The sequence below is a fragment of the Mus pahari genome, chromosome 7 (genome assembly GCF_900095145.1).
Source record: "Mus pahari chromosome 7, PAHARI_EIJ_v1.1, whole genome shotgun sequence".
Taxonomy (NCBI): Eukaryota; Metazoa; Chordata; class Mammalia; order Rodentia; family Muridae; genus Mus; species Mus pahari.
Window position 1 is genome coordinate 93,848,027 of NC_034596.1, and position 26,806 is coordinate 93,874,832.

At 47.4% G+C, this 26,806-nt stretch overlaps 2 protein-coding genes across 7 annotated transcripts in view; one reads left to right on the plus strand and one right to left on the minus strand.

Annotated features, from left to right (window-relative positions):
* The window catches only part of Foxn3 (forkhead box N3), a 374,947-nt gene that overhangs the window by 158,412 nt on the left and 189,729 nt on the right, over nt 1-26,806 (minus strand). The gene's annotated exons all lie outside the window — the stretch shown is intronic.
* LOC110324344 lies at nt 1,718-16,328 on the plus strand. Its single transcript, XM_021201839.1, has 4 exons — nt 1,718-1,771; nt 2,378-2,619; nt 15,853-15,999; nt 16,131-16,328. The coding sequence occupies exons 2-4, from the start codon at nt 2,410-2,412 to the stop codon at nt 16,194-16,196; spliced, it is 423 nt and encodes a 140-aa protein (XP_021057498.1). The 5' UTR covers nt 1,718-1,771; nt 2,378-2,409; the 3' UTR covers nt 16,197-16,328.

Genomic DNA, 26,806 nt, shown 5'->3' on the forward strand with positions numbered 1-26,806 from the left:
CTCTGAAATGGAAATGCACAGTGACTAGAAGGCTCAAGTTTCAAGGGTCAGGAAACACGGCACTGAACGCCTCCTGCAGAAGGGTGTAATTTGATTATAGTTGTGTAATAACTCTGAGGGTCGGAGCAGTTATGGAAATCTCTGCATCTCCTCCGAAAACGAGAATGCAAACCTTTTTAATGGAAATAACTGTGAAGGTCAAGGACCATTAAATGTTAAGGAATTCAAAACAATAAGACCCTTCACTGAAGGGTGCGTTTTCGCGATATATACACATGTATGTGCATGTATTATGTGATTGTATATGCACTAACATACACATACATCATACCCCCCCCAGGGAAAACCAATGTACAGACAAGAGTGGGAAAATTAGTGTGATGATAGTAAAGGTTAAGCCAAGTTTTTGTATCTTTTTAGCTAAAAACTACCTGAGGAGTCACCAACTCCACTGATAATAAAAAACAAAAATCACCATACAAGAGAAAGAAGAGAGAAACAAGTTTTAGGGAGGACATTAAATGAAATTTGCCAGGAAAAGGTGTGTTCTCTCCCAGACTCCTGGAGAGATCTGGATGGAGAGGCCTTCTCTGCAGCATCATTATCACCCTGTGGCCCACAGCCTTGCAAACTCCACGGCCCACAGCCCTGTAAAATGCACTTAGCAGTTAAACTTAGCAAATCAAATTCCTTTGGTAAATAGAGAATTACTTAGGAAAGTGTGTGTGTGTGTGTGTGTGTGTACATGTGCATGTGCGTGCATGTCTGTGCATGTACCAAGCAAGCTGTTTGCACTGTGCAGAAAGGACAGGAAGGGACAAGGATGCCAGCTGTCCTGATCCATCACTGTGCCTTACCCTAGAGCAGAGTGCCTTGACTGGCAGTTGGTCAGCAAGCCCCAGGGATCCTCCTGGCTCCACTCTTCCAGAGCCAGGCACAACCTGTCTCTTTATGTGTGCCTGGATCTGATCTCAGGTCCTGGCTCTTCCCTGCTGGGCCATCTCCCCAGCACTAGAGCTCCATGGTTGTAAACTGATTGTTTTCAAACTCTAGGGCACTCTGCCTTAACAGGTTATGAAACCACGTAATGGGGTCAGAACGAGGGTCGTCTTAAAGGACTGAATAAAACCAAACATCAAAAGAGTAGAAAATATCTGTAGAAAATATAGTAGAAAAATGCAATGAGATGTTTGTGTGTACATCCATGCAACGTGTATTTGTGCTCTGGTTAAAAGGTAGTGGGTATGCCTAGCCGGGTGTCAGTCAACAGTGTTCAGCAAACATCGGTCTAAGACAATGGCTGGGAACTTCTCTTCCTTCTCTCTCCTTTCCATGGCAAAGGTCTCTCCTGACAGTAAAAAGAGACATACTTAATGTGGGGCTCCTGGGCTGAACTTGCGGGATTTGGCCATCAGGAGCCTGTTTTAAAAAGGAGAGGGAACTGGGTGTGTTCTCTCGGTGACCCTGAAATACTTTTTTGATGGTTCTCATATGCCATTTCTGGGGATATTTCCAACATTACCCAACCTCACTAATGACCAAGCGACCAACCTTCACTTGTCTGTTCTTTCACGAGTTCCTTCTTTCCTCTCCCCGCCCCCTTCTTATTTATCTCATCGCCAGTCACCACGGAGGAGATATTAATGAATAAAAGCCACACCCACACAGAAAGGTGGCTGCCTTCACGCACCTTAAGTTCCAGAGAGGAATAAGACAAGTGGTGTAAAGCTAAGCCACCAGCCAGGAAGGACAAGGGCAAGGAGGCACTTCTGTATGAGGGACACAGGCTTTATCTGGGTCAGACTCAGTATGCAGGCCTAATGACCACAGGCACTGAGTTGTATGAGGGCAGAGAAAGGAGGAGAGGGAGAGGAGGAACAGTAAGGAGCGAGGTGGGGCGCTGGGAGGAAGGACGTAGCTTCAGAATATATTTTGGAAAGCTAATTGGATATAAGAATGATTTAAAGTGCCAGGCAAAGAAAAACAGTGGTTTTGTGTAACTGACCAGGTAGAAGAAAGGCTAGAGAAGAGGACAATCCAGCATGCTGCTAGATTTCTAACCTTTGACCCCATCTAGCAAATGTATTGGTTATGGTATTCGTAAGAATTTACTGGGGACGCTCTGTCAGTCTATGGATTCCTAAAGCTCTGAGTTCAATTCCCAGCACTAAATAAAGCCAGGTGCGGGGATGCACATCTGTGATCCCAGCATGGGAAGGTGAAGGCAGGACGCCAAGAGATCAAGCCCTGTCTATCTTCCCTTTCCCTCTACTGTCCCTCACTGACCCTGTAGCTGACTCTGAAGTGGTCCAGCTCTTGACATTTCTACTGTCAACTGGCTCTGCTGGAGCCAGGTTTGGTAAACTTTTTCTTAAAGGGACAGAGGGAATCTTTCCACCTCTGAAGTCCATGGCCTCTGTTATTGACAACACAGCTCCACCCTGGCAACCACGACAACACAAAAGCAAGCAGAGATGTAACCAGCCAATGTGGCTGCACTTCAAGGAAGCTTCGTGTGCAAAGCCACTGTGCACAGCTGGCCCCCTCTGCCCTAGAGCCCTGCACCTCTGTTCAGGTTCAACTCTAAAGCTCTATGGCTCCAGGAAGAGAAGGGCCCAGGTAAGGGGGCTTCTCATAAAGAGATTTGGGCTGGTCCTTCAGGACTCAGGGAGAGGGCATCAATGGGGATCTAAGTCAGGTGCTCCCTAGCACCTGTAGGGAACACCTGTAGGGAGGAGAGAGAGGGGAGACATACAGACACAAACTAAAAGTCATGTTCATCAGTAACGATGCAATGAATCATTGGTGGGGCTGTGTCTCACTGCGCTGTGTACTTGCATACTACAATTTACAACACTTTTCGAACAAACTAAGTCCCTACAGGGCCTGAATTTTGTGTATTACATGTAGGGCCATCACTGACTCTGATTTTTCTGGGCCATAAAATGCATTACTCAATAGTGTTACAAAGGGCAACCCTTAAGCTTGGTTGGCATGGAAACTGGAGTCCTAAAGACTGGAGTCCAAGTTTTGCTTCAACTTCTCAGCTGTGTGACCCTGGGCAAGATAGTTAACTGCTCTGAGCTCCAATTTCCTGGTCTATAATGGTAGTGCTGTAACAACATCTGCTTCTTGGGTCTGTGGTGAGGATGAAACAAGACAACACTGGGTTTGGTACTTAGCAACGGCACAACAACTATCTGCTTCTGTTACTAGGAAGCTAATGAGAAGCTAAATGGCCATCTTTGTCAGCACTGTGCTCCGAAGTGCAGCCACTGCCCAGGAGCAGCTACTAGCTAACTGTGAATTAATGCACACCGCATTGAAATGCACACATCTAGCCGGGCGTGGTGGCGCACGCCTTTAATCCCAGCACTCCGGAGGCAGAGGCAGGTGGATTTCTGAGTTCAAGGCCAGCCTGGTCTACAAAGTGAGTTCCAGGACAGCCAGGGCTATACAGAGAAACCCTGTCTTGAAAAACCAGAAAAAAAAAAAAAAGAAATGCACACATCTTCATGTCACTCTGTCTCCTGTCTCTGTCTGTCTGTGTGTGTTGTGTCCATGTGTGTCTGTCTGTCGGTCTCTTTCTCTCTGAGCTGGGGAGCTGGCTAACTGGTTGATTATGAGGGTGGAGTTTAGATCTCCTGAATCCACAGATGTCCAGTGAGCATGAGGGTTTGTCAGTAACTCTGGTCTCAGAAAGCAGAGACAAAGGATCCTGGGATCCTTTTGGGAACAACAGCCATAGTGGTGAGCACTGGGTTTAACTGAGACCTGCCTCAACTAATAAAGTGTAAAAGCAACCATGAATGAGTTTCAACACCAATGCCGGGTCCCCACATGCACACATACCCTACACACATATGGTCATATATATGCAAACATGCATCCACACATACATGAGAAATAAAATGTAATCACACATAACTATTTGCTTGAGGTCACTTTCCATCAGCCTAAGGAAAGCAGTTTGCTCAAGGTGCATGCAGATGGAAGAGAAAATGAATGGATCGGAGTGGGACGAACGCTTTAGAGAACAAGCCAATTAGTCGGGATCATCCAGGAAAGAGGCGGAGTTCTGTCTTCATGCCCCTCATGGGGGGCTGGTGACCATGTGACCATGTGGGAGTTCTGGGCTTCCTATCAGAGGTCTCTGCTCTGAAGAGCAGGCCTTCAGCCCCTCCTGTACAGGATAGGGAGCAGCCTGGCTCAGAGGATAAAGTAGAAAGCAGAGGTTCAGGAAGGACTGCAGAGCTGGGTGTGGGCTGGAGGTGGGAGGCTCTGGGCCCCTGTGCTCTATGTAGGGAGGTGTTCTCACACATAGAAGCGGGAGACCATAAAGTTCACTCACCTGTCATTAAGTAACACTTAGCTTTCTAGAGGGGCCTCAGCTGGCATTTTTTATCACTTTACCACGTCTCACAACACGTACAAACTTTGCCCGGGTTCAGGGAGGCTTAGTCTTCTAGACCAGTCCAGTTCATTTCACCCAGGTGACTACAACCAGGAGCACACCACACACTGGGCCTGGTTCTCTGCCTCTTCCTGACTTCTGGCTGCTCCTCATATACTTGAGAAGCTCCTCAGGTTCAAACTGCCAGGCAGTTGGGGAAGGGGGCAGTGGATGGGGGCGGGATCCTCCAAGCCAACCCACAATGCTTCCTCGGCCTAAGCAAAGCATGTTTCTTGGGCTTTGCTGGAAGCAGGCCACTTAACATCATTTGTAGAGAACAGGGCAAGAGATGCTGGGCAACGTGTGGAGAATCCATTTTCCTAGTTCAGGACCTCTAGAAGAACGCAGGCAATAAACTATACGGGAATACCTATAACGGCCAAAGGAGGCCACAGGACCATCAAGCTGAGAAAAGATGAGGCCTGAGGGAGCAAAGCCTTACAACTACACAGAGCACATGCACACACCCGGCTCACACCGCCAGGAACTGTACAGAGCATGTGCACACACCTGGCTCACACCGCCAGGAACTGCACAGAGCACATGCACACACCACAAGGGCACTGCTGGCTACGGACAGACCCTGCCACCAGGGTACTGACTCTCCCTGAGGTTAAGAGTGATGCCAGCGCTTCTCTAGAGAAGCCTGTGTGGTCCCTGCCTCCGTTGCTAAGATACTGTGCTACTTGGAGTGGAGACTGAGACACTACTCGTGTTCTTCATTACATTTCTTCATCTGCATGTCAGAGATAAGTCTTCCTGGTCCAAAACGCGATGCAAAGGCAAATACAGTGCACCGCGCACCACACCCAGCTCACAAGAGGCAATAAGTCCATTTAACTTCTCTGGTGACAGTACGAGTTACACAATACTGGGGAAGAGGGTGGGGAAAGAACAGAGAAAGGTCACTAGCAAACCACCTCAAAGACATGAGGGATAGCAAGATAAGACACCAAGCACAGGACAGACTTCCAGGAGCACTGTGGGCCTTTCCACAATTTTATTGGCTGTAGACACTGGAGGAAACCTTTACGTTTTGAAACCACTGGGGAAACAATCTCGAAAATTAGCTGAGAGAGAGATTCCTTAAGCATCTGTCTAATTTGTCTCTCCAGTAGTTTGCAGAGGTTTGTTTTTACCCCAAAGCAGAAGGGATAAAAGAGAAAAACAACTTCTCACTCAGCACACTGCCCAGAGAGCCAGGACATTGCTGTAGCCCTTCAGCAAGGGAAGGTGGATATCTGGTCCCAGACAGCCCCAGGACATTTCAAACTCACAGACAATGGGTCCTCTGGTTAGCAAAAAGAGAAAAGTTGCCATTCCTGCCAATACCCACACTGACTATGATGGAAATCACCTCTAAGATGTCACCTATGCCATATGTAAACCCAAGAGCTCTGTGGTAGGGCCAATGTCCCCTAGCTCTGTAAGAGGCACTTGAGTCACTAAACAATACTTGTTCACTGAAGGTGCGTGGCTAGGAGGGAGAAGTAGGGTAGGATTTCTTTTACACACATGATGATTGCAAACTCTTTATTTACAGTGGAGCTGTGTGTGTGTTAATCTATGCACAAAGGATCAATAATTTCCTTGCATTAACACACTTAAGTAAAACCAAAGTAATTCAAAACTTTGATTAAAATCAAATTAATCTGTAGGAGAAATACATGGAAAGGTCAAGGACCCATCCCATCCTGCCATTTCTCCACCAATCTCTAACGTCAGTGCCAGGGTAACATCAGACCTGTGAGCCCACATCCGCATCTGCGCACACAGACACACCAATAACAATAATTAACTAAGACAAAAATAATAATAAAGATTGGCAAGATGGTTCCAAGTGTACTACCACACCTGATAAACTGAGTTCAACTCCTGGGTCTCACAGGATAGCAGAGAACTGACTCCCTCTTATTGTCTGGCCTCTGACCATCACACACATGCACATGGACACACACATGCACATAGACACACACCCACAATAAATATGCAAATACAATAAAGATGTAACTACTGTGGGATGTGCATGCATCCCTTTCTGTAATAAGACTTGTTAGTACTCAACAGTCCTGTTTTTAAAGAAAAAATAGTCTTGCTATGTAGCCCAGGCTGGCCTCAAACTTGCAAGCAAATTACAAAGGCAAGCAGAAGAATAAAGACCTGTGTTTGAGGCAGTTAGAAGTCTCAGTGAGTCAAGTGCTTAATTCCCAAACTGTTGGCTGGTGTGTAAAGCCCAGAAGAGACACCAAGGAGAAAGAGAATGAACCCTCAAGAGTTGTTCTCACGCATGCCCTGTGACACTCGCACACATCTGCACATCCACACATCACACACACACACACACACACACACACACACACACACACACACACAATAATAAACTCAAAACAAAATTTAAGTCCTGCACATGACTGCCCTTTTCCTGCCTTTTTGTTGTCTGAACAGTGAACTGACTTAAAGCTAAGAGATATCAAGAGTAAAATCCAGCACTCATAGCATTTACCGAGAAAAATCTTGGTTCATTTTGGACGATAAAGACCCAGGAAAGAACGTAATAAAGAAGCTGTATGAGGCAGAGCGGGAGGAGCGGGGCTCTGGCTGACTCTAAACTCCTTCCCGTACTTCTGCCAGCTTTCGGGTGACTCAGAAACGGCAATAATATTTTATGAGGGCAATTACGGCCGGCTGGAGTCTGACATACACAGACACCCCTGGATAACACAGACACCCCTGGATGGATTACAACTAGCCCTCCCAGGGCCACTTTATCTTTTGGTAACCCATAGTTACTCATTTATTTTTAAATGTCCCAGTGTGATCTTATCTAATTGGCACATATAACTTGATCACCTTATTTCCAAAACTTCAAGTTGCAGGAAGCGGCAAGCCAGACTCTAAGTGGTAATGACAGTTGGGCACGACAAGGTAAGTGGTATTAGGGCCACTTGCTAAAAGTAAAGTCAAAGTCACAGAACTTGAGTTCTAAGTTAAATAAAGTCACTGGGCTGTATGCTAGTTTGCAGGGAGTGGCCACGGCCCCTTGGTAACCACAGACACACCCTTCCTGGCAAAGATCAAGGCCTTCCTGGGAATTCTTGAGCTCTGGATGCAGTTCTCAGCCTCGGCATGTACTGATCCCGCTTTAAGGAGAAACTGCCATCCCAGTGACTTAAGTTCCAGCCCAGGTATTCTAACAGTGAACAACAGACAGCCTTCAACAGTGTTTACAGATGGACCTCACCCGTGTGGCGGCACGCTACACAGACAGACCTAAAACCACCTAGGACCCAAGTAGCAGACAGCTGACGGGAAAGTGTTGCAGGGTCTTTAAATTCTACCAAGTCTTGGTTAAAATGGACAAAGCCAAGAAAAAGAGTGAGCTGCCAAAATAGGTATCAGGGAGGCACCAGCCAGCCCCAAACTGCGAGGAGGAACGGGAGCCTTATCTATGGCTGGCACGTCACCAACAGCAGGGAAAGATGGAGGCAGGGGATGGAGGAATCCCACAGTCCCACATTGATGGTGAGGCGGCTCACCTGGCCCTACAACAGCCTGCTATTCGGTGCCAAGCATGGAGGCCTGAGCTTCTAAACACTGTGACTTAAGGAAGATGGCACATACCAGCCAGCTGACTCCAAAGCCTCCTGTCTCTGGGGCATTTGTCATCTCCTAGAAGCCTGTTTGGGGGAATTTAAAAGGCAAACTGTCCCACGACCCCCACCCCTCACACAATTGGTCACTTTTCCTGTGTGAGTGGTAAAATACACTGAAAGAAGCAACTTAGGAGAGAGGGTGTGCCTGGCTCACAGTTTCCCGGTGCCCTCCATGACAGCCACAGAAGTCAGGGCACAGTAGCTCTAAGCACCGTCACACCATGTCCACAGCCAAGGCAGCAGAGAGAGGTTTTTGTGTTCAGCTTCGCTTCTTCCTCTCACGCATGTCAGGACCCAGGGCCTGGGAGCCCGGCCTTTCTTTAGCCTTGTTCTTTTAGGGTGGGTTTTCCCACTTCATTAATCTAATCAAGATAATGATAATCGCTCACAAACTCAACCAGGGGCTAACCTCATCTAAATAATCCTCCACAGGTATTCGAGGAGGCATGCCTTCTTAGGTGATCCTAGATCGGAGGAAGTTGATAATATTAATAACTGTCACATCCCCCCTCCTTCTCACAGATGCTGCTTCTGTGAATCTTGCTGGAGCATCAGTATTGGCTGAATTTTGGTGCCAGGCACATGGAGACTCACCTAGGCTAAAGCACAAAACACAGTCTATAAGATCCTAACATGGCCAGAGGACAACAGCTGTCCGTCAATCTTTCTAAGCTCGCCTGAGAATTCATAGCAATCTGAAAAACAAAGACCCTAAGTCCTGCAGGCTCATCCCTTTGACTGACAGCTGTCAATCACTCAGGATACCCCAACAGCCAGTGGAAGGCTGTTGGTGAGAAAGGTTTCAGATTGTTTGTGGTAATTTTACACAAGGAATATTGAATGTGTTCTGTATAGGGCCCAGTCACCTGGAGTAAGGTTCAGTCCTGCTCACAACCCAGACACACACTCTCTCTTTCAGTGAGGGTGGCAAAGGGGCCTCAGAGAGACAGCAGCCATGATGCCACTCACTTTAACAGACCGTGTGCCCAGTGCGCTCTCGACCACCTGACACCTCTTACTCCATAACCCTCCCAGTCTGGCTGGTAGGGAGTGTCAGGAGAAAGAAAGTAGGACTCAGAGGAGCTAACAGACTCACATGAGACCAATGAAAGCCACATCAAACCTGACGCTGCACCCTCACCCCCAAAACACACTATGATAGATACCACGGCCAGGCAGCAGCCTTGATACGCACTACACGCCACATTTTAAATCACATTTTAAGCAATGAACAGTCATACAGTCTCGTTCTGATATGTGGTGTACACATATACACACACACACACACACACACATACACACAATTTCTTCAAAAACCAAACCCAATGACACTGCAGCTCTCACATGTGACCATCTGCAAAAACATCACCTCTCCACTTGTATGGCAAATTTTGAAGTGACCACATACCTAAATGATCCTATAACACAATCTGAGAGGGTTGTTTAAAAGCATTTATAGCCATAAAAACCAAACCAAACCCTGGAAGGAGGGGTCCAGACCATGGAGAAGAGGCAGAGGCCGAGTTCAAAGCTGCCTCCCCAGGTGAGCTATATGACAAACCCAGCCTTGCCACAAGTATTTACAGCTGTGAGGATGTGGCTCCCAAGGTTCTCACATCTGCATAAGGGGCTACACCAAGATGAACTGCATCACGGAAAGTGGGGACAACTTGTATACATCTGCACTGACGCTTGGCAAGTTTTCTGTATTCTCTTGGAAAGCAAGTATCTCTTAAAATGTGTGCTACTTAAAAAAAACAAAATTAAGACAGTGTGCATAGAAATGAGGAGAGAAGAGAAAGCCAGAGCCAATGTGATTCTTTGAGAATGATCTAGACTAACCAAGGATGGTGGCACGCACTGTAATACCAGCTCTAGGGAGGCCAAAGCTAGACCAAGAGTTCAAAGACACTCTTGGCTACTTATCAAATTGGAGGCTTAAAAATAAAGAGCCGGGCGTGGTGGCGCACGCCTTTAATCCCAGCACTCGGGAGGCAGAGGCAGGCGGATTTCTGAGTTTGAGGCCAGCCTGGTCTACAGAGTGAGTTCCAGGATAGCCAGGGCTACACAGAGAAACCCTGTCTCGAAAAACCAAAATAATAATAATAATAATAATAAATAAAGACTGAGAAAACACCTCAGAAGTCTGAGGTTTTGACTGAGACTTTTTTTTATGGGAGTGGGGGTGGGGCTGTCATATAGCTGAGATTGACTTCAAACTTGCTATGTGGATGATGAACTCCTAATGCCTCCATAATTATAGGCATGCACTGTCATATCTGGTTTAGACCAAGAGTGCTAGGAATTAAACCCAGGGCTTCATGTACACTAGGCAGGCTATCAACTGAGCTACGTCACCAAGGATGAAAGAAAGATCTTTAAATATTAGCAAGCCTCTTCCACGGCCCACTTGACCACTGGGAGTCTCACTAATTCCCCTAGCACTTGTGAGCCAGGTATTCAAGGAGCGTGCAACACACACACACACACACACACACACACACACACACACACACACACGCAAGATGCATATGTGCTGGACTTATTCAAACTGCTCCCTTCCCACACCGAGGTGACATTAGGACAATCTGTCCACAGGATCCCTTCCTCACTGTCTTCATCTCTGGCTCCTCTAAAGGGAACCACCAGAGAACCATGGGGAAGGGCAGAGGCAGGCGGCAGGGCTTTATCCCAGACCTGGTGGTCCTCCTGGGCTCGGGTTAGCTGCATCTACTTCTCAGGGTTCTGATCCCTTCTCACCACTGAGAAGCTCAGCTGCTTTTTGGTTTTGGGTTTTTTTTTTAACCCCTTCAGCCCCAGAGAGTAAGAACATGCCCTTGCACATCCTGTTTCCACCTTCCCCGTCTTCCCTGAGCCCACCATCGCAAGCTGCTTTCCCATATGCTCACCCACAGCTGAGAACTATTCCTTTATCAGATTCTCCTCAATGACTTCAGGGAGGCATCAGTCTCCTGCCAGGACTCTGACTGACAAGCTAAAACCAGAATTGATTACCCTAGAATTTTACCTTTAGAATCTACATACCACAATAGGTACATAGTAATTCCTATGTGATTTAAAGTCACAGACAGGCAGAAAAATAGGTCATCCATACCTCTATAATAATTCACTCCATGGTGCACCTTGGAAGAGTAGAGCCATCGGTGAAGTAAGCTGAGGAGCATGGAACTCGATTACAGAATTAGAGAAGTATGTTGCTGCTAAAAATACTCGGCAGGATTCCTTTCTAAGGTTATCTATCACCCATCGCCACTATGGTTCTGAGGTGCTCAGAATGCACGGAAAAACTGCATGTGGAGCCAGCTGCAGAGTCAACAACAGCTCAGGAGCCTGTGATCCCACGGCAACCACTGACAGAGCATCTTACCTGAGACACGGCAGAGCTAACTGTCATCACCGGGTCTGAACTCACCTACTCAAGAACACCCAGCCACCTCAACCTGAAGACCACAGGTGTTCATTGTGGAGCTGGGTACGGGCAGGAGGGACTCAGGACAAGTACTATGAGCTGCCTAATGGGGCCAGAGGAGCACAAGCACCCCTAAGGGGCATAAAAGGAGGACCCAGAGGGGAATGGACACAGGACCAACAGACGTAGCATGTGTTTCTGGTCTCTTCTGCAGTGGAAAAGATGGGGCCGATGACCTCACGCATACCAAGCTAGCACTCCACTGCTGAGTACACACTCCAGCCCTGCTTGATATTCTTTAATCACTCTCAACAATCTTCCTGCCTCAGCATCCCCAGTGCGGGGATCACAGAGGCAATGGTTCACCCCTAGCTTTTTAGATGCTGAAGGAATACTTCAGTCAGGGCTCGGAAAGGGCAAGGCTCCGGGGCTTCGTCTAAAGCCAAATGATCAAGTACAGGCTCATCGGCTTCCTGGGAACCCAGGGCTCCCACAGTGGGTGGTGGTAACTTCCCAGGGGTGAAGCCTGTCAGTACAAGCCCTCAAGTTACAGCCTTTCACACTTAAGTATTTTGCAACCAGTATGAAGTGAAGGAGTGTGTAGGTAGAATGTCGTTCCTGGGAAAAGCAGGATGAGATCTCTACGGGGCAGCCTTAGCCTCTTCCAGCCTCCCTGTGGGCACACACAGCATGTGTGGCCATTAGCTACTGTTCTTAGCACATCTAAGCCTCATGACAATTGTTTCCCTTTTTCTCCAGTTGTGTGTGTGTGTGTGTGTGTGTGTGTGTAGGTGTGAGAGCCCATGCTTTCATGGGGGGTCAGAGAAGGATGTCGGGTGTCCCATTCTATCACTTGCTGATGTTATTCTGGAAACTGGAGCTATGCTGGTGGCCAAGCCATTCTTCGGTCTCCTCTCCTAGCAGCCCTGAGGTTACAGGCAAGCTTGACAGAGAAAAATACAGGAATTCGGGGCTTCACGTATACTGGGCAAACACTCTACCAACTGAGCTATGTCGCCAGGGATGAAAGACAATCTTTAGATAGATATTAACAAGCCCCCTCCGTGACCCACTTGACCACTGGGAGCCTCACTAATCTCCCTAGCACTTGTGACTGAGCCAAGTGTCCCAGGTACTCGAGGCATATGGGAGCCACTGCAATGGGTGTGGCCACATGCACACACCAATTGTTGTTTAACTTTTTATTAGTTTGTTGTAATCTTCACATCATGCACCCCAATCCCACTCATCTCCCCCACCTCTCATACCCATCCTCTACCCTTGCATCCTCCCCTCCAACAAAGCAAAGACTCTCCTTGTAGCAACTGGAGTGTCCCACCATCTACCCTTTTGCCCATACTACTTTGCTTTCGAATGTTCTTTGCAATGGCTCATTGATCTGGTACAAGGCCTCTGGCTTCTGCTACTCTATCAATACTGGGATCTCACTGGGATCATGCAGATCCTGTAGCTTTGGATCTATAGGACTGGCCCCTACAGCAGTTCATCAATGGGGTAGATGTTGGAGAGGGCCAATTCAAAGCCCTGGATCTGGGCCTGAATGGTATCTAAGCCGGTCAATCCACCAGCTCCCCTGCCCTCTGGGCAGCGTACCTGCAACCCCTACTGCCCAGGCAAGGTCTAGGACCCACTCTCCCAAGTGCTGCAGCTGATGAGGGACAGGGCTCCAGGGTTCACCAGTTTTTAAGACGGGTACCGGGAACTTGAACATAGGTCTTTGTGACTATATCTCTTATCCATCTCCCTTGCACCCCCATTTCACTTTTGCTCATAACAGGTGTGCCCGTGTCTAGCACACAGCAGGTGTGTAAAAGAGCCTCTGATCATTTAAATCACTTACACCAGAGCAGAACTGAGGGAAATCAAACTTTGGTATTTCACCACATGAATGTTTCAACTTCAACACACAAATGCTTGACTATTTAAACTATAGACAAAGTCAAAGATACACAACACAAATCAGAATAAGACACTATGAGTGCTTTCTGACAATGTAAGCACTGGCCAGGACAGGAAGCAATGAAGGAGTACTACACACTGCTTGAAAACAAGTCTGGCAATTTCACAGACAGTGACACTATGCTTAGTATAAGAGCTACCTAACACATTCCTAACCTAAGGACTTCCTCAAGCGAATAAAGCCATAGGTTTTCAAAGAGACATGTTCAAGAATGTTCCAAGAAGCCTTACTCATAATTCCTCAAAACTTTAAGTAACCCAGAACCTGCCAGGAGATGACCAGGTAAGCATATCACAGTATGTGCAGGAAACCAGTTCTCAGGAATCACAAAACTAAAGTGTAAGTCCCCACAGCCCGCTCACCATTCCCAGAAACAATATGCTGGGAGGAGAGGGCTCAGTGGGGAAGGCACGTGGGTGCGCATAACAGTCTTGCTGTTCTTTTATGTTTAAATACAGTTTGGGGGGAGGGGTGTTAAAGTCTTTATCAGGCTTTGGTGGCAGCCCCTATACCTACTAAGCCATCTCTCCAGCCCAAGTCAAAACATCTCCCCTGAGTATAATTTAATTATGTGTATGTAAATTATGTTCCAACAAAGTTGATTTATTAAAAAGTAAAAGAGCAAATTATTATTATTATTATTATTATTATTATTATTATTATTATTAAATTTTAGGGACTAGAGTTGGCTTGGTGGTTAAGAGCACATATTTAAAGTCATGAAGTCTGGCATAATAATAATAATTTGCTATAATCCCAGAATCAGAAGTTAAGGCCAGCTTGAGTTACATGAAATGGCTTTGGGAGGGGGAGAGTATTTGTTTTTTTGGTTTTTGGTTTTTTTTTAAATCAAAGTTTATTAGGAAAATGAATGATTTCAGGTCTTGAAATAGAAAATGTAAGAGAAGCTTAAGCCACGAGGAAGTAGTTACAGACTAGAAGGGACATATTCAAAGGGCATAAAATGCAGCCTGAAAGGGTCTCATGGGCTGAATCTGCAATAATTTGAGCATCAAAATAATGGTTGCAATTGATTATAAAACACTGCCTGGAGAAAACCCCATGAGTCCATAGTGAAAATCACATAGAGGGATTTACTTCCCACCATTAGGAGCAATTATTGTACTAAACTTTTTCTGTAAAAATTGGTCCTTACAGTTCCCCATTAAGAACTATCAGCTAGTGATAGGATTATCAGTCACTTCTTGTAACTCCCGTGGAAAAGACTCAGGCAGAAGCTGTCAATGGGTGCCTATGAGGTTCCAAATCAGGTCCCCATCCAGTGGGAACCTGCCTAGAGCAAGCTCAGCTTCTCTAACTGGGAATAGCCTGGAGAGATCTGATAGGTTAGGTATCACTTGGCATTAACTGCCAATTGCTTAATGAAACGGATGGGACCGGGGGTCATCTAGACTTGACTTCCAGAGGACAGAGGGCCAAGTTCAACAGTGTCATAAGAAAACACTTGAAACATAACAAACACTTGCATTTGGCCTTGGGTGTGGGGGAGGGGAACATGACAGCCACAAAAGCAGAAAGTCCCTGAAGACTTCGTTAGATGCCTACAGAAACCTGAATACAGTGTGGATGAGATGCTGTGAGGAATTACTTTGTTTCCTTGAGAGGATGAAGTGCTGTGGTTACAGAAAGCAACATGTTCCTGAGATCCATGCTGAACTTTTAAGGATGAAGAGCTGCTCTCCCAACTTCTAGGTTATCTGAAGGTTTGTCATAATGAAAGGGGTGATGGAGATGGAGACAGCTCAGACGACAAAGTACTCAACACACGAGAAAGAGAACTAAGCTCCATTCCCAGGACCCAGTGGTGGAGAGGCATGAACATACTCATGCAGTCCCTGCACTGGCTTCTGCCTACCCAGACCAGCCTGCTTGGAAAACCCCGGGTCAGTGAGGCAGGTCTGTTTCAAAAGAACAAGATGGATGGCTCCCAAGGAAAGGAAACCAGAAGTTGGCCTCTGGCCTTTAGGTGTTTGTACACACACAGATACAGATGTGTACACACAAAAATCTTATTGTGTAAGTCACATACACTGTGGTGCTTTTCCATGAAACTGTGCAAGAAACTGTCTTCCCAGCACCCTGGATTTCCTGGAACTATCTCACTTCCTTTTGTGCAAATTAGCCAATCACACTGGACCATGAAGTCGAGCTCCCACCAAGGAGATAAGATGCTGTTACCATTGGGGTAGAAGGAACCTGGGTCATTTTAGGGAGTGTGTCTGCTAAACCAGTTTGGGTTCTAGCCACACCCTTTTGCAAAAAGAAATCACCCTGCTGAATTACTTTCTCTTTGTTTCTGTGTTCCTTTGTTTAGCACCAAGATTATTCATTCCCCAACAATAGGGAAGAATTCCAGGTCAAAGCAGAAAACTGGCCCCTGACACAGATGTACGGACAGTCTCAGCTCCCTTGTGACATTATCCATGCACTGAGGAGAAGCCTGAGTCTGAGGATACTGCAAGTGTGCTGGGCGTTGTGGGTGGGAGCTGCAGACAGCTACTCCAGCAGTCTGGAGGATGCCAGACGTCTGCTACTTTAGCTGAGGAGTACCCCAACTTCTGCAATTACAGACTCCCTCTTGTGTACCCACAGGGCTCTTCTGAGAGCCAGACGTGTCTGGGGACATCCCTAGCAGCCTGGGAGGAATCCTGGGACTGACACTTAAAACACACCAATCTGTCTGCTGCTGCGTGATCAGACATCATCGGATTCCCCACCACTGCACCGGGACGTCTCAGACTCAAGTTGTTTCTCCTTGAAATAAAAGAAGCATTCTTGTGCTTATCGCTGTGAGAGGGAGCCCATATATTTTTCATACCATGAAGTCTCTACCTTTTTGGAGGGAGAGAAAAACGAAGATAAACTGGTGAGAAGGGCGCAGGAGCGAGGTCTTGGTTTTTCTCCCACCACTGGAACCAGGCCTATATTCTGAAACGAAAGGTCAGTTCTAGCCTCTCGGAAAGCAAGTGCTGGAGGGTGTCACAGATCAACACCCCCGCCCCACCTCACCCCACACACAGGTGGCCCTCCTAGCTGGTATTTAAAGGAGCTAAGTTCACCTGGGAAGAGCTTGCCCCAAGAGCATGGATGCAGCTGTTTGTGTAGCCCAAGTGTCCCAGGGATACACAATCCCCTCCCACCCCAGCCAGGAATGGCTGCTCCAGAGCACGGGTGAGGGCACAACCCACCACATACTCACTCGGCTCTGCAGAGATGACAAGCTGACTTCTGCTGCAGACTGGTACTTTTCCCCACACCCCTCATATACTAAGGCTTTTTGTTGTAGCCCATGCTTCTTGGTGAGTCCTATTTTTCCAAGAATACCAAAGGTTTGTTCTTGTGTCTTAAATGTCCCTCGAAGGCCTGAGTATTGAAGGACAGTGTCACTGGGAAATGGGAACAGCCTTAACAGGCGGTGCCTGGGAAGAGGTAAGGTGACTGGGGTCATGCCCTTAAATGGCGCACTGACACTCCTTTTTTTTCTCTCTACATCACTTCACAGCCAAGTGAAGCCTTGCTCAGAACAACATTCCTGCTGTGTGTGGTGTGCTACGTCAGGGCAGACCCTGAGCAATGGGTTCAGTGAATCATGGACTACCAGCCCCAAAACTGCGAATCCAAGTGCAGTTTTCCTTAGAGATTTGTTACAATGGTGGAAAACCGGAAAACTGACTAACAGCCTCAAATCCTTACACACTTTGGAGCTGGGAAGCTGTCAACTTTCGGGAGGAACCTCAGACAGCTCTGTGATGACAGGACTGTCTCCTGTTGTGCCCAATGCTAAGGTGTCTCAGTCTACACGCCTCACTTGTCCTCTCCTGTGAACGGCAGGGTAGTCACCTGCTTTCCAAGGCTACACGTTGGACATCCACCCTTCCACAGGGAGCCTACAGGACCATGGACCATCTTTATCCTCTGAACCACTTTCAGTGTTACCCAATTTCCTCCAGATGCTCAGACTAGAGTCAAACTGGTAGCCACAGGAGAAAGTCCCCTTCCTACGAGACTCCCCATAGAGGCATCGGAACCCCTGCTGTTTACCGTAGGCACCACTCTCATTATCTGGTCCTGGAGGCCTACAGCCACAGGGAGAACACACTTTCTTTTAGTTTCCAGAAGCCTTTCCAACATGTAGCACGTAACCAGATAGTTCTCCCCAACACACCCTACCCCTGTGCCACACCCCAACCATGTGACCCATGCAGCCAAGTCCAGGCATCGTGGCATCTGCAGTCTGGAAAATGTGTGCTTAGATGGAAGTCAAACCAGCTCTACCCAGTCTTTCACATGATCCTCGGTTACTCCCAACCTCGTGTGTCTCACTCAGCCTCACACACCTGTCACTCTCAGGCATCCTCTTCAGATAACCCCTCCGTGTTCTGATATGCCACCACCAGGTCTCACACACACACACACACACACACACACACACCTTTCCCTGGAGCCAGCCCCACAAATAAACTCACTCTCCTCCTGCTCTCCCCACCCCCATGGTGTGCCCACACCCTCACCCACATCAGAGGATTTGGTCCTCCATTGTTCCTCTTCCCTGTCCGCCCGCCCCGCCAACAGCAGCACCTGAGACATCAATGGCAGCTGGAAACCACCTGCCCCTCCCTCTGCTGCTAATACAATCAATCCACATCGCCCCTCAAGAAATCTCTGGCCATAGCTGGACTCTAGCAAGTCATAGGCTCCTGGATGGCCTAACCATCACCCTGCCTCCTTCCCTTCCTGGTCATAATCTAGACTCTCAAAAGCTCTTTCAGAAAACACTCTAACTTGGTAGGCCTGGATGTCAATCAAGCCATTCCCAGTAGGGTACCCTCCACCTTCCCCATTCTGTCTCAAGCGTCTCCCTTTCCTCTCCCACCAGTTATTTCTCTAAGAGGTATGTCATCTGTGTTCTCAGATCCAGCCACTGCCCTGACACAACTGCTCCCCAGAGTTGGACTGGTGGCATACAGAGCATTCGAAGGAGTTGGGTTTGGTTGCCATGTGACAGATTACCCATCAGTCTTTTTGTGGATAAAGTGGGACAATAAGCACCCACTTTGTGGGAAGCTGAGACCATTAAATACCATGAAAAATGCCTGACAAAGATGGTAGTATTTGCTGCAGAGAAAACATGAGCAAAATCTTCGAGGTCACCTTGAACAAGATCATCTAAGGTAAGGTCTCTAAAGACAGTCTGCCGTGGGAAAGGAAGGGGCTTGCACAGGAGAAGTAGGGGTGGCGGCCTGACAGTGACCATCCAATGTCCCCTCAACACCCTACTGCTGAGAGCACTAGAGTAGCTCCGGGTGTTGGGCTGAGCCTCTCTCCCTTCATTCCTCGGTTTGTTGGCTGGAGTCCCTACCATCTGTGGATTGCACTGCAGAGGCCAGGTTTCTGATGATTTCAGTAAGACCTCAGGGAGTCAGGGCTAAACATATGTCTCACAAACACACAAAGTGATTCATATGCTTTCGTCTATTAATTGGAAAAGCAGGTTTTTCATCAATGTCTAAATTTGAACTAACAGAGAAATGCTGTATTCCTTCCACAATGAGTGGCACAGCGGCGGCGACATCATCAGACACGCTGGGCTTCTCTTGATAAGGTGGGGTGCCGTGAGCCTCAGCGAGTAAAGGGAAGGCTGGGTTTTAAGTAAAAATAAGAGTTTCAGTGTCTAGATTCTGTAGACTTTGTTAACAGATAAGTGTTAACTCAGTGGCTTAAAACCAGACATTTGCTTTCTCATAGGCTAGAATCCTGAAATCAGGAGGCTGTCAGAGGCATGCTCCTGAAGGCTCTAGGGACCGTCTTTCTGTGTAATCCCTAGTTCCTGGTGGCCCTCTGCAAGATGACATTTCCTCGTCTCTACAGGGTCTATCTATTTCAATGTCCTACTTGCAATGTATCTTATGTCTTATGGGATTCCTTATTAAAAGGAAGAGGAGGGCTGGGGAGATGGCCCAAAGGGTTAGAGCACTTACTGCGCATGTATGAGGACCCAAGTTCAAAAACTCACGTAAAAGTTAGATGTGTAGTGTAGTGTGATCATCTGTAATCACAGTGCTCCTGGGCCAAGGGAGGCTGGGACAGGAGAACCCATGGACATCAGAGAGGCAGCTACACTAGCTGACACAGCCCAACAGATAGACAGCAGGGACAAACAAACAAGGAGGAAGGTAGAAAACACACATACACACACACACAGAGACACACTCATACACACACACACATACACCTACACCGCATACAGGCACTCAGGCATTCATGCACACACATACACACATGCACAAATGTGCGCTACTAGGAATATTGTCAATGTGTATATGCAGGATTCTTGATAATCTTATCACCTGGAATTTAAGTTAGATACCTCATGGCTGATCTTTTTCAAAGGCCCAACATATTAATGGTGTGTGTGTGTGTGTGTGTGTGTGTGTGTGTGTGTGTGTGTGTGTGTGAAATTTCTCTGTGAATAACAAAGACTGAGGCCCGAAGGAAACCAATACTCTCTTTGGTTCTGAAACTCAGCTTGTACCTGAGGGAAAAGAAGGAAAAACACCTCAAAAATAGACTAGCCGGGCGTGGTGATGCACGCCTTTAATCCCAGCGCTTGGGAGGCAGAGGCAGGTGAATTTATGAGTTCGAGACCAGCATGGTCTACAGAGTGAGTTCCAGGACAGCCAGGGATATACAGAGAAACCTTGTCTCGGAAAAAATAAATAAATAACTTAGACTAAGCAGCTCACCATGGAGAGAAACCAGGCTGTACACACACAAAGGTCTGAACCTCAAACACTGAACACTGGATCCTTCCCAGCCCAGCAAGCCCGTGGGTACAGGTCACACGCAGATGCCCTGGACAGCCGAAAGCATCGGGAACTATTGAGTGAGTGACCCAAACATGCTTGGGGTGGAGTGGGGGTAGCCAGCCCCAGAATTATGTCTTAGTTACTTCCTGTCAAAGTCATACTCACTGAGGCCACTGGAGAGAAAGAGAAGGCATCCCTAAGGCATCCCTGAGGCAAGGAGAGTCACCTGCTCCCTGGTGGATGCAGCAGGCCTGCTCAACATCACCTCAAGGAAGCGGCCTCTAATTAGGGCAAAGGTGAGCGGGCTCCATGGTGTTGGATCTTCCTGCTTGCTCAGGCTGCCCTACACAATGCCACAGACTGAGTAGGCGGGTCACACAGCAGACATTCCTCACAGCTCTGGAAGCTCAAGTCCAGCTAGCAGTTCCACTTGCTGATAAGACCTCGCTCCCTGGCACCAAGGCTGGCATCCTCCGGTCTCCACGTGACCTTTATCAGGTAGAGTGCACAAGACCATACAGGTGAGCGGAAGCCTCTGCTATAAGGAAACCAATCTTTATCTCTCTCACAAAGAGAGAGAAATATCACCGCTCACAAAGCCACCAATCCAGTCTGATCGCAGCCATCCTTTTTTTTTTGAGATATATTTTATTTATGTGAGTACACTGTAGCTGTTCTCAGACACACCAGAAGAGGGCATCAGATCCCATTACAGATGGTTGTGAGCCACCATGTGGTTGCTGGGACTTGAACTCAGGCCCTCTGAAAGAGCAGTCTTAACCTCTGAGCCGTCTCTCCAGCCCCCTGATCACAACCTTTCTTGTCGCCTCATCTGACCCCACCTCTAAACGCCCCACCTCAAACACACAGTAGAGCTCAGGTCTCTCCGTATACTTTTTTAGAAGGACATAATTTGGTCCACAGCACCAACACAAAGAAAACAACCACCAGCATGGCGCCCACCGTGCCCATGCTGTGCTAGTGTGTCATTCTTTAACCAACCACATGAGAGGCATCATTAATCTCATATCACAAATGGAAATTCAAAACAAGGATCTTGCGTAAGGACACTCAGTCACCAAGGACTTGTGTTTCTATCTCTAATGTCTGTCTGCCTCAAAATCATTTGTGAGATTTTTGCTTGTATTTTTTTTTCCAATTTTGAAACAAACAAACAAACAAAAAAACCCTGTTCTGGTAAAGCTTTCTCAAAACTGGGATAGAATAGACAGAAATATATTCTAAATGAGGAGAACTGTCACTTTAAGAAAATGACAGAGCAGTGAAACCCAGCGATATATTTTTCAATCAGGAGACTATGTTCAAGGATTTTCTCTAAGCTGCTTTTTCCCCCTTTTTAAGGGAGGGGGGGAGAGGAAATCCCAAAACACCAAGCAGACAATTTGCTTTTTCTTCAAGCTGACAAGCAGTATCATTTTGTATTAGATGGTAGAGAATTCTTATTATTGAATGTACCTTTATTCTGGGGGGGGGGGGGAAGCCTAGCAAAATAAAATACCAGGTATTAAAGAAAATAAAAATGGCCCAAAGAAGAGCCTCAGTAATTGAATCAGTTCCTACCACTGAATCCCCAGAAACCACCAAGTCCTGTGCCCTGGAGGAGGGGAGAGCCAGCCCGATAGGGGAGGGGAGGGGAGGGAGGCTCTCAGGCAGGCTAGTCCAGATGCTGGGAGCCCAGCTTTGCTCAACAGTCCCTGTACTTAAAACTTCAGAAAGCCTCTGAATAGGTGAGCTGAAGGAGCCACAGCTTCCACAAAGTTCTCTCCAGCCCCTAAGGGACACATAACGGGTACCTGGAATGGATACAGCCTGCCACATTCCAGGGAGGGTGGTAGGAAACTTAATAAAGTTCAGTCTCTTTGGGCATCTCCACCACTGAGTAAAAAACTTAAGAGAAAGGGGCCATGCACAGAGGAAGGGAACCTGCCTGCTTCTAGGTGTGGTATTACTATTATAGATCTGAGGGAGAAAACAGCCAGACTGCGCAGGGCCATGTGAGCAGAGAGAGGAAGAGAACGAGAGAGGAGCCTCCAACCAAGGAGAAGCCTGGGCTGAGACTGGTATAACCAAAATGGCTGAGTTATCTATGGGCCCAGAGGACCGGGGAGCAGGCAGGGACTGAGGGATGCTGGGAGTAAGTAGCTGGCAAGCAACTTTGGCTTTGATCTGGTAATTGGTACCTCAGTTAGCCCTTTGTCCCTGGTTTGAGACCTAACTGGTCACCCTGAACCTAGGAAATTACCCAGCTTCCCAGTGCCAGCCCTGCCCGAACCTTCAGGAACGAGTGCCGCCCTCCAAAGGCAGCCGGGGGACCCAGAACACAAGCCTGTCTCAGAAATAACAAGCTCTTACTAAACTCAACAAAAGTGCCTTCAGACACAAAACTGAGGTCATGCAAACATTGTATCATCAACAACAAAGTAGTCATTACATTCTAAACTCCAGAGGACTCCAGCCAGGCCCTCCATTCTGTACCAGGAGTCCGTCTGACTCCGGCTTTCACGGCTGTGCAAGCTGGGGCACGTGACTTTATGTACCCACCCAGAGGACCAGTGTGCAAGAAAATGCTTCCCAAACCAGGGCTACCCTGACTCCACATAAGGCACCTGTATGGAATTTACCTCTTTAAAGTGTGCCCTGGAGTACTAACACCTCTAGTATCCAGGAGGCAAGGCCTACCCTCTAGGTCCAGTGCTCTGACCCTGGACAGGACAGAAGAGGCAGGTCAGGGGACAGGTGACCCTGCAAGATGGGCGCTCAGCACTAGAGGTCTACAGAGGTCAAAGCCAGGGAAGACTGAGTGCGAACTCCTTTCCCAAGCATTTGGTGAACTTTGCAGGGTAATTTCTGGTCTTCTTAAAATAGGATAACTCCTTTGAAAATCTGTAAACCAAAAAAACCAAGCCACGCCCCCTACTATCATCTCCCCCCCCAATAGGGGGGAAAAAAAGACAGTTTTCTAAAAATGATTTCATTGGGGGGGGGGCAGAAAGAAGATGAGGAGGAAGAGGAAGGAGGGGTGATGAAGGAAGGGAAGGGCATTTTGGGGTACCTAGCAGTAAGCAAGGGTCCCCGCCAGAGCTCTGTGCCCGGGCTCCATTCGAGCTGCACCTCCCCACTCCGCATCAGTGTCCGTGGACCCAGGAAACACCAGAAAGCCTCTGCCCCTCGCTCTCTGGCTTCTTCCACCTCAGTGCAAATGCACTCAGGTTCCTACTGAAGTCCCCTGGAGAGGCTCAGCAGAAGCCAGGCAAGGTTCTAAGCTCAGGAGACACACCAGGGTTCGGATCCAAACATACCAACAGCCCTACTGTGTAGCTACAAACACCTCTTAGCCTCAGCCTCATCTACTATAAAGCACACAGTCAGTCCCACGTGCCTCAAGTTCAAGGACCTTTCCTGCAGAGGGGGATGTTTCTTTGTGCCACCAGTCTTGGCACAGGCAGGCACCCTTACTCTTGCTCCTTCCTTTACTACTGCATCGGCTTCCTAGGGCCACAATCAAAAAAATATGGCCAAGGCTAGGTATTAAGGGCACTGAGAAGTGTATTTTCTGATAGCTCTAGGAGCTTGTCGCTAACCTTTCCTGGCATTCTCCCTGTGAGTCTGGGGGTCTCTCTCCTACAGTAAAATAGGGACCATCCCAATCTACTTTAAGTTTGATTATATCTCCAAAGACCTATTTCCAAAGAAGGTCATACTCAGAGAAGCCAGAGGTTGTGGCTCATACAGGGCTAAGAACTAGCACAACGTGGGAGGCAGAGGCAGGTGGATTTCTGAGTTCAAGGCCAGCCTGGTCTACAGACTGAGTTCCAGGACAGCCAGGGCTACACAGAGAAACCCTGTCTCGAAAAACCAAAACAAACAAAAAAAGAACTAGCACAACGCACATCAGCCAAACACTTCACACAGGAAGAAGATTGGGCAGGGTGCCTTCATAAAACTCAGGGCAGGTAACACAATAAATAGCCTTTTGGCAATCAATCACTGTTGCAGAGACCACAAGTTTGTCCCCAGAGCCAGAGAGGACAGAGTGACAGCTACCAACAACCACAAGGAAAAAGGACAGTTCAGGGGTCAGACTTGTACAGACCAGGTACAGAGGTTCAGCTTCACCTAGTGTCTTCTTAGACCTGTGATAAAGGAGACATCATTAGGAAATGTAAAGAGAGAGAGAAAGCAGAGGGGGCAGAAAGGACAAAATCCAAAGCCCTTGGTCCATGTACCAGACTACATCTAGCCAGATGTGTGTGTTCTATGGAGCCTGCATGGTGACAGCTGGACTCAGAACTCCAGGAGGTCAAGAGGAAGACACTTGACGTCACTGTCCTTATCTAAGCCAGGGGTCCCCTAAGACTTCATGTTCAGAAAAGCTGGCTCCCACTTGCTGACTGAATTACTACACAGGCAATGGGAGAAGTCCCAAGGACACACAGGATCTTGACGAATCACAGCTAATGATTCCTCAGTTGTGTGGCCTCCAGGGTGTTTTTTTTTTTTTTTTCGGGAAAAGCCTTGGAAGGACACACACAACCCTGCCACTTTGCTGCTGTAGGGAGGGGGTGTTCAGCAGAGTTAACACTTCGAAGAAAGGACTTGGCTCTAGCTGTGACCTCCATCTTTTCAGAAATCAAACGCTGGTTCCTAAGAGTCTGTGTGACAACTGTCTGACATTGACAGGAGTCCAGGACTCACCCCATGTGTCTGTCCAGCCACACACAGGGAGGATGAGAGGTCTCTGTGGCAGGTAGTCTGGAAGCCTGGCTATGGACCCACTCTCCTCACTATTACGAAATTAACACTAAGGAAGCATGAGAAGCACGGAGCTGTCTGTGGAGGCAGAGGTACAGAACTTGCCCAAGATCACAGCTCTAGAACCCAGCTCTCCTGACACCTGTGCCAGTGCACTGTGAGTCACCTACACTCTTCCCATCATCAGTCTGCAGCCAAACTAAGAAGCTGCAGTCACTCCTTCATCCTCTTACAGAACGACGCAAGGAGAAAGGTATATGCAATCTTACACAACACTAATTCAGAAGTTCATTGCTTCTCCTAGGCTGGAATATCCCCAAGGCAGGGTCTATGCCCTTCATCTTCCTTCCCCGTGCCTGACACAAGCCTATGCTAATGTCTTAAATCCACACTGGCTAAATGAATGAGTTCTAAGAAGTTTAGTGTCCACTCAGGAATGAGGCCAGTACTTTCCTACTTATGAATCCTGTTTCTGGGTAGGAACCTTATCAAATTTATCTGTACGGATGAAGGAAATCCTTAAAAATAAGCCAGAAACCAAAACTAATGAACACAGATTTCAAAACAGATACTTAGGTAAAATTTTAAAACAAACAAAACAAACAACAACAGCAACACCCCCCACTCCTCCACGGGTCGCAGTTGCCATTCCTTCTGAGGAAGGTTAGAACTTTCTACCTAATACCAGAAGGAACAAACAGGCCCCACATCACAGGAAGGACCTATGTGCATTTCACCAGGAGTTAAGTGCCAATTCACAGGCAAAGACTAATGTTCCAGGACATTCTGTGTAATTAATGGAACAAAGATGCACCCAGGCCTGAGTGTCTCAGAGGTCAGCGCAGAAATGATAAATCACTTATAAAAGCAATTCCATGAAAAGGCATGCAAAGGAAAACAAGCACAAGGCCATGTCCTTCCTAGTTAATCAGAGTCCTTAAAGAAGGGAGGGACCCTGGAAGATGCAACAGTGAGATCATGTGACGAAGCCCTGTCAGAGTGGGTGATGTGTTGGACAATTAGGTTCATTATAAGCCTAAAGTTGTGTATGACAGACAGGATTGGGAGTCTGGTGTTATGACTATGTGGTTTTGTGGCTAGGTGTGCCTTTTAGTCCTCTTGCAATAGAGGGGAATGCATCAGTTTTGATGTATATTATCTCACATAATTGGGAATTGGGGGGTATCAGAATGAAACTCTATAGGTTACAGCTGATGGTATTTACAGTAATCCTTTACTTGAGTTACACTGTACAGCACAGCTCACTGGGCATCATTAAAATCTTACCTAATAAAAATGGAAAGACAGAACTCAGAACCCTGAAGTTCCCCTTGCTCTACACAGTTCTGCATAACCATGTTGAGAAGCTTTTAAAAGCAGATACCCTGGGCTGGGCAGCTGCTTCATACACAAACATGAGGACCCAAGTGTTAAAGCAAGATGTGGTGACGTGAGGCTGTAACTCCCTACACTGGGAAGGAAGAGTCAAGGGGATCCCTGGGGCTCTCCAGTCAGGACAAATCAACAAGCTCAAAACACAAGGACAGCGATTAAAAAGGACAGTGATAATTCCAGCACTCAGGAGGCAGAGGCAGGCGGATTTCTGAGTTCGAGGTCAGCCTGGTCTACAAAGTGAGTTCCAGGACAGCCAGAGCTATACCAAGAAACACTGCCTCGAAAAACCAAAAA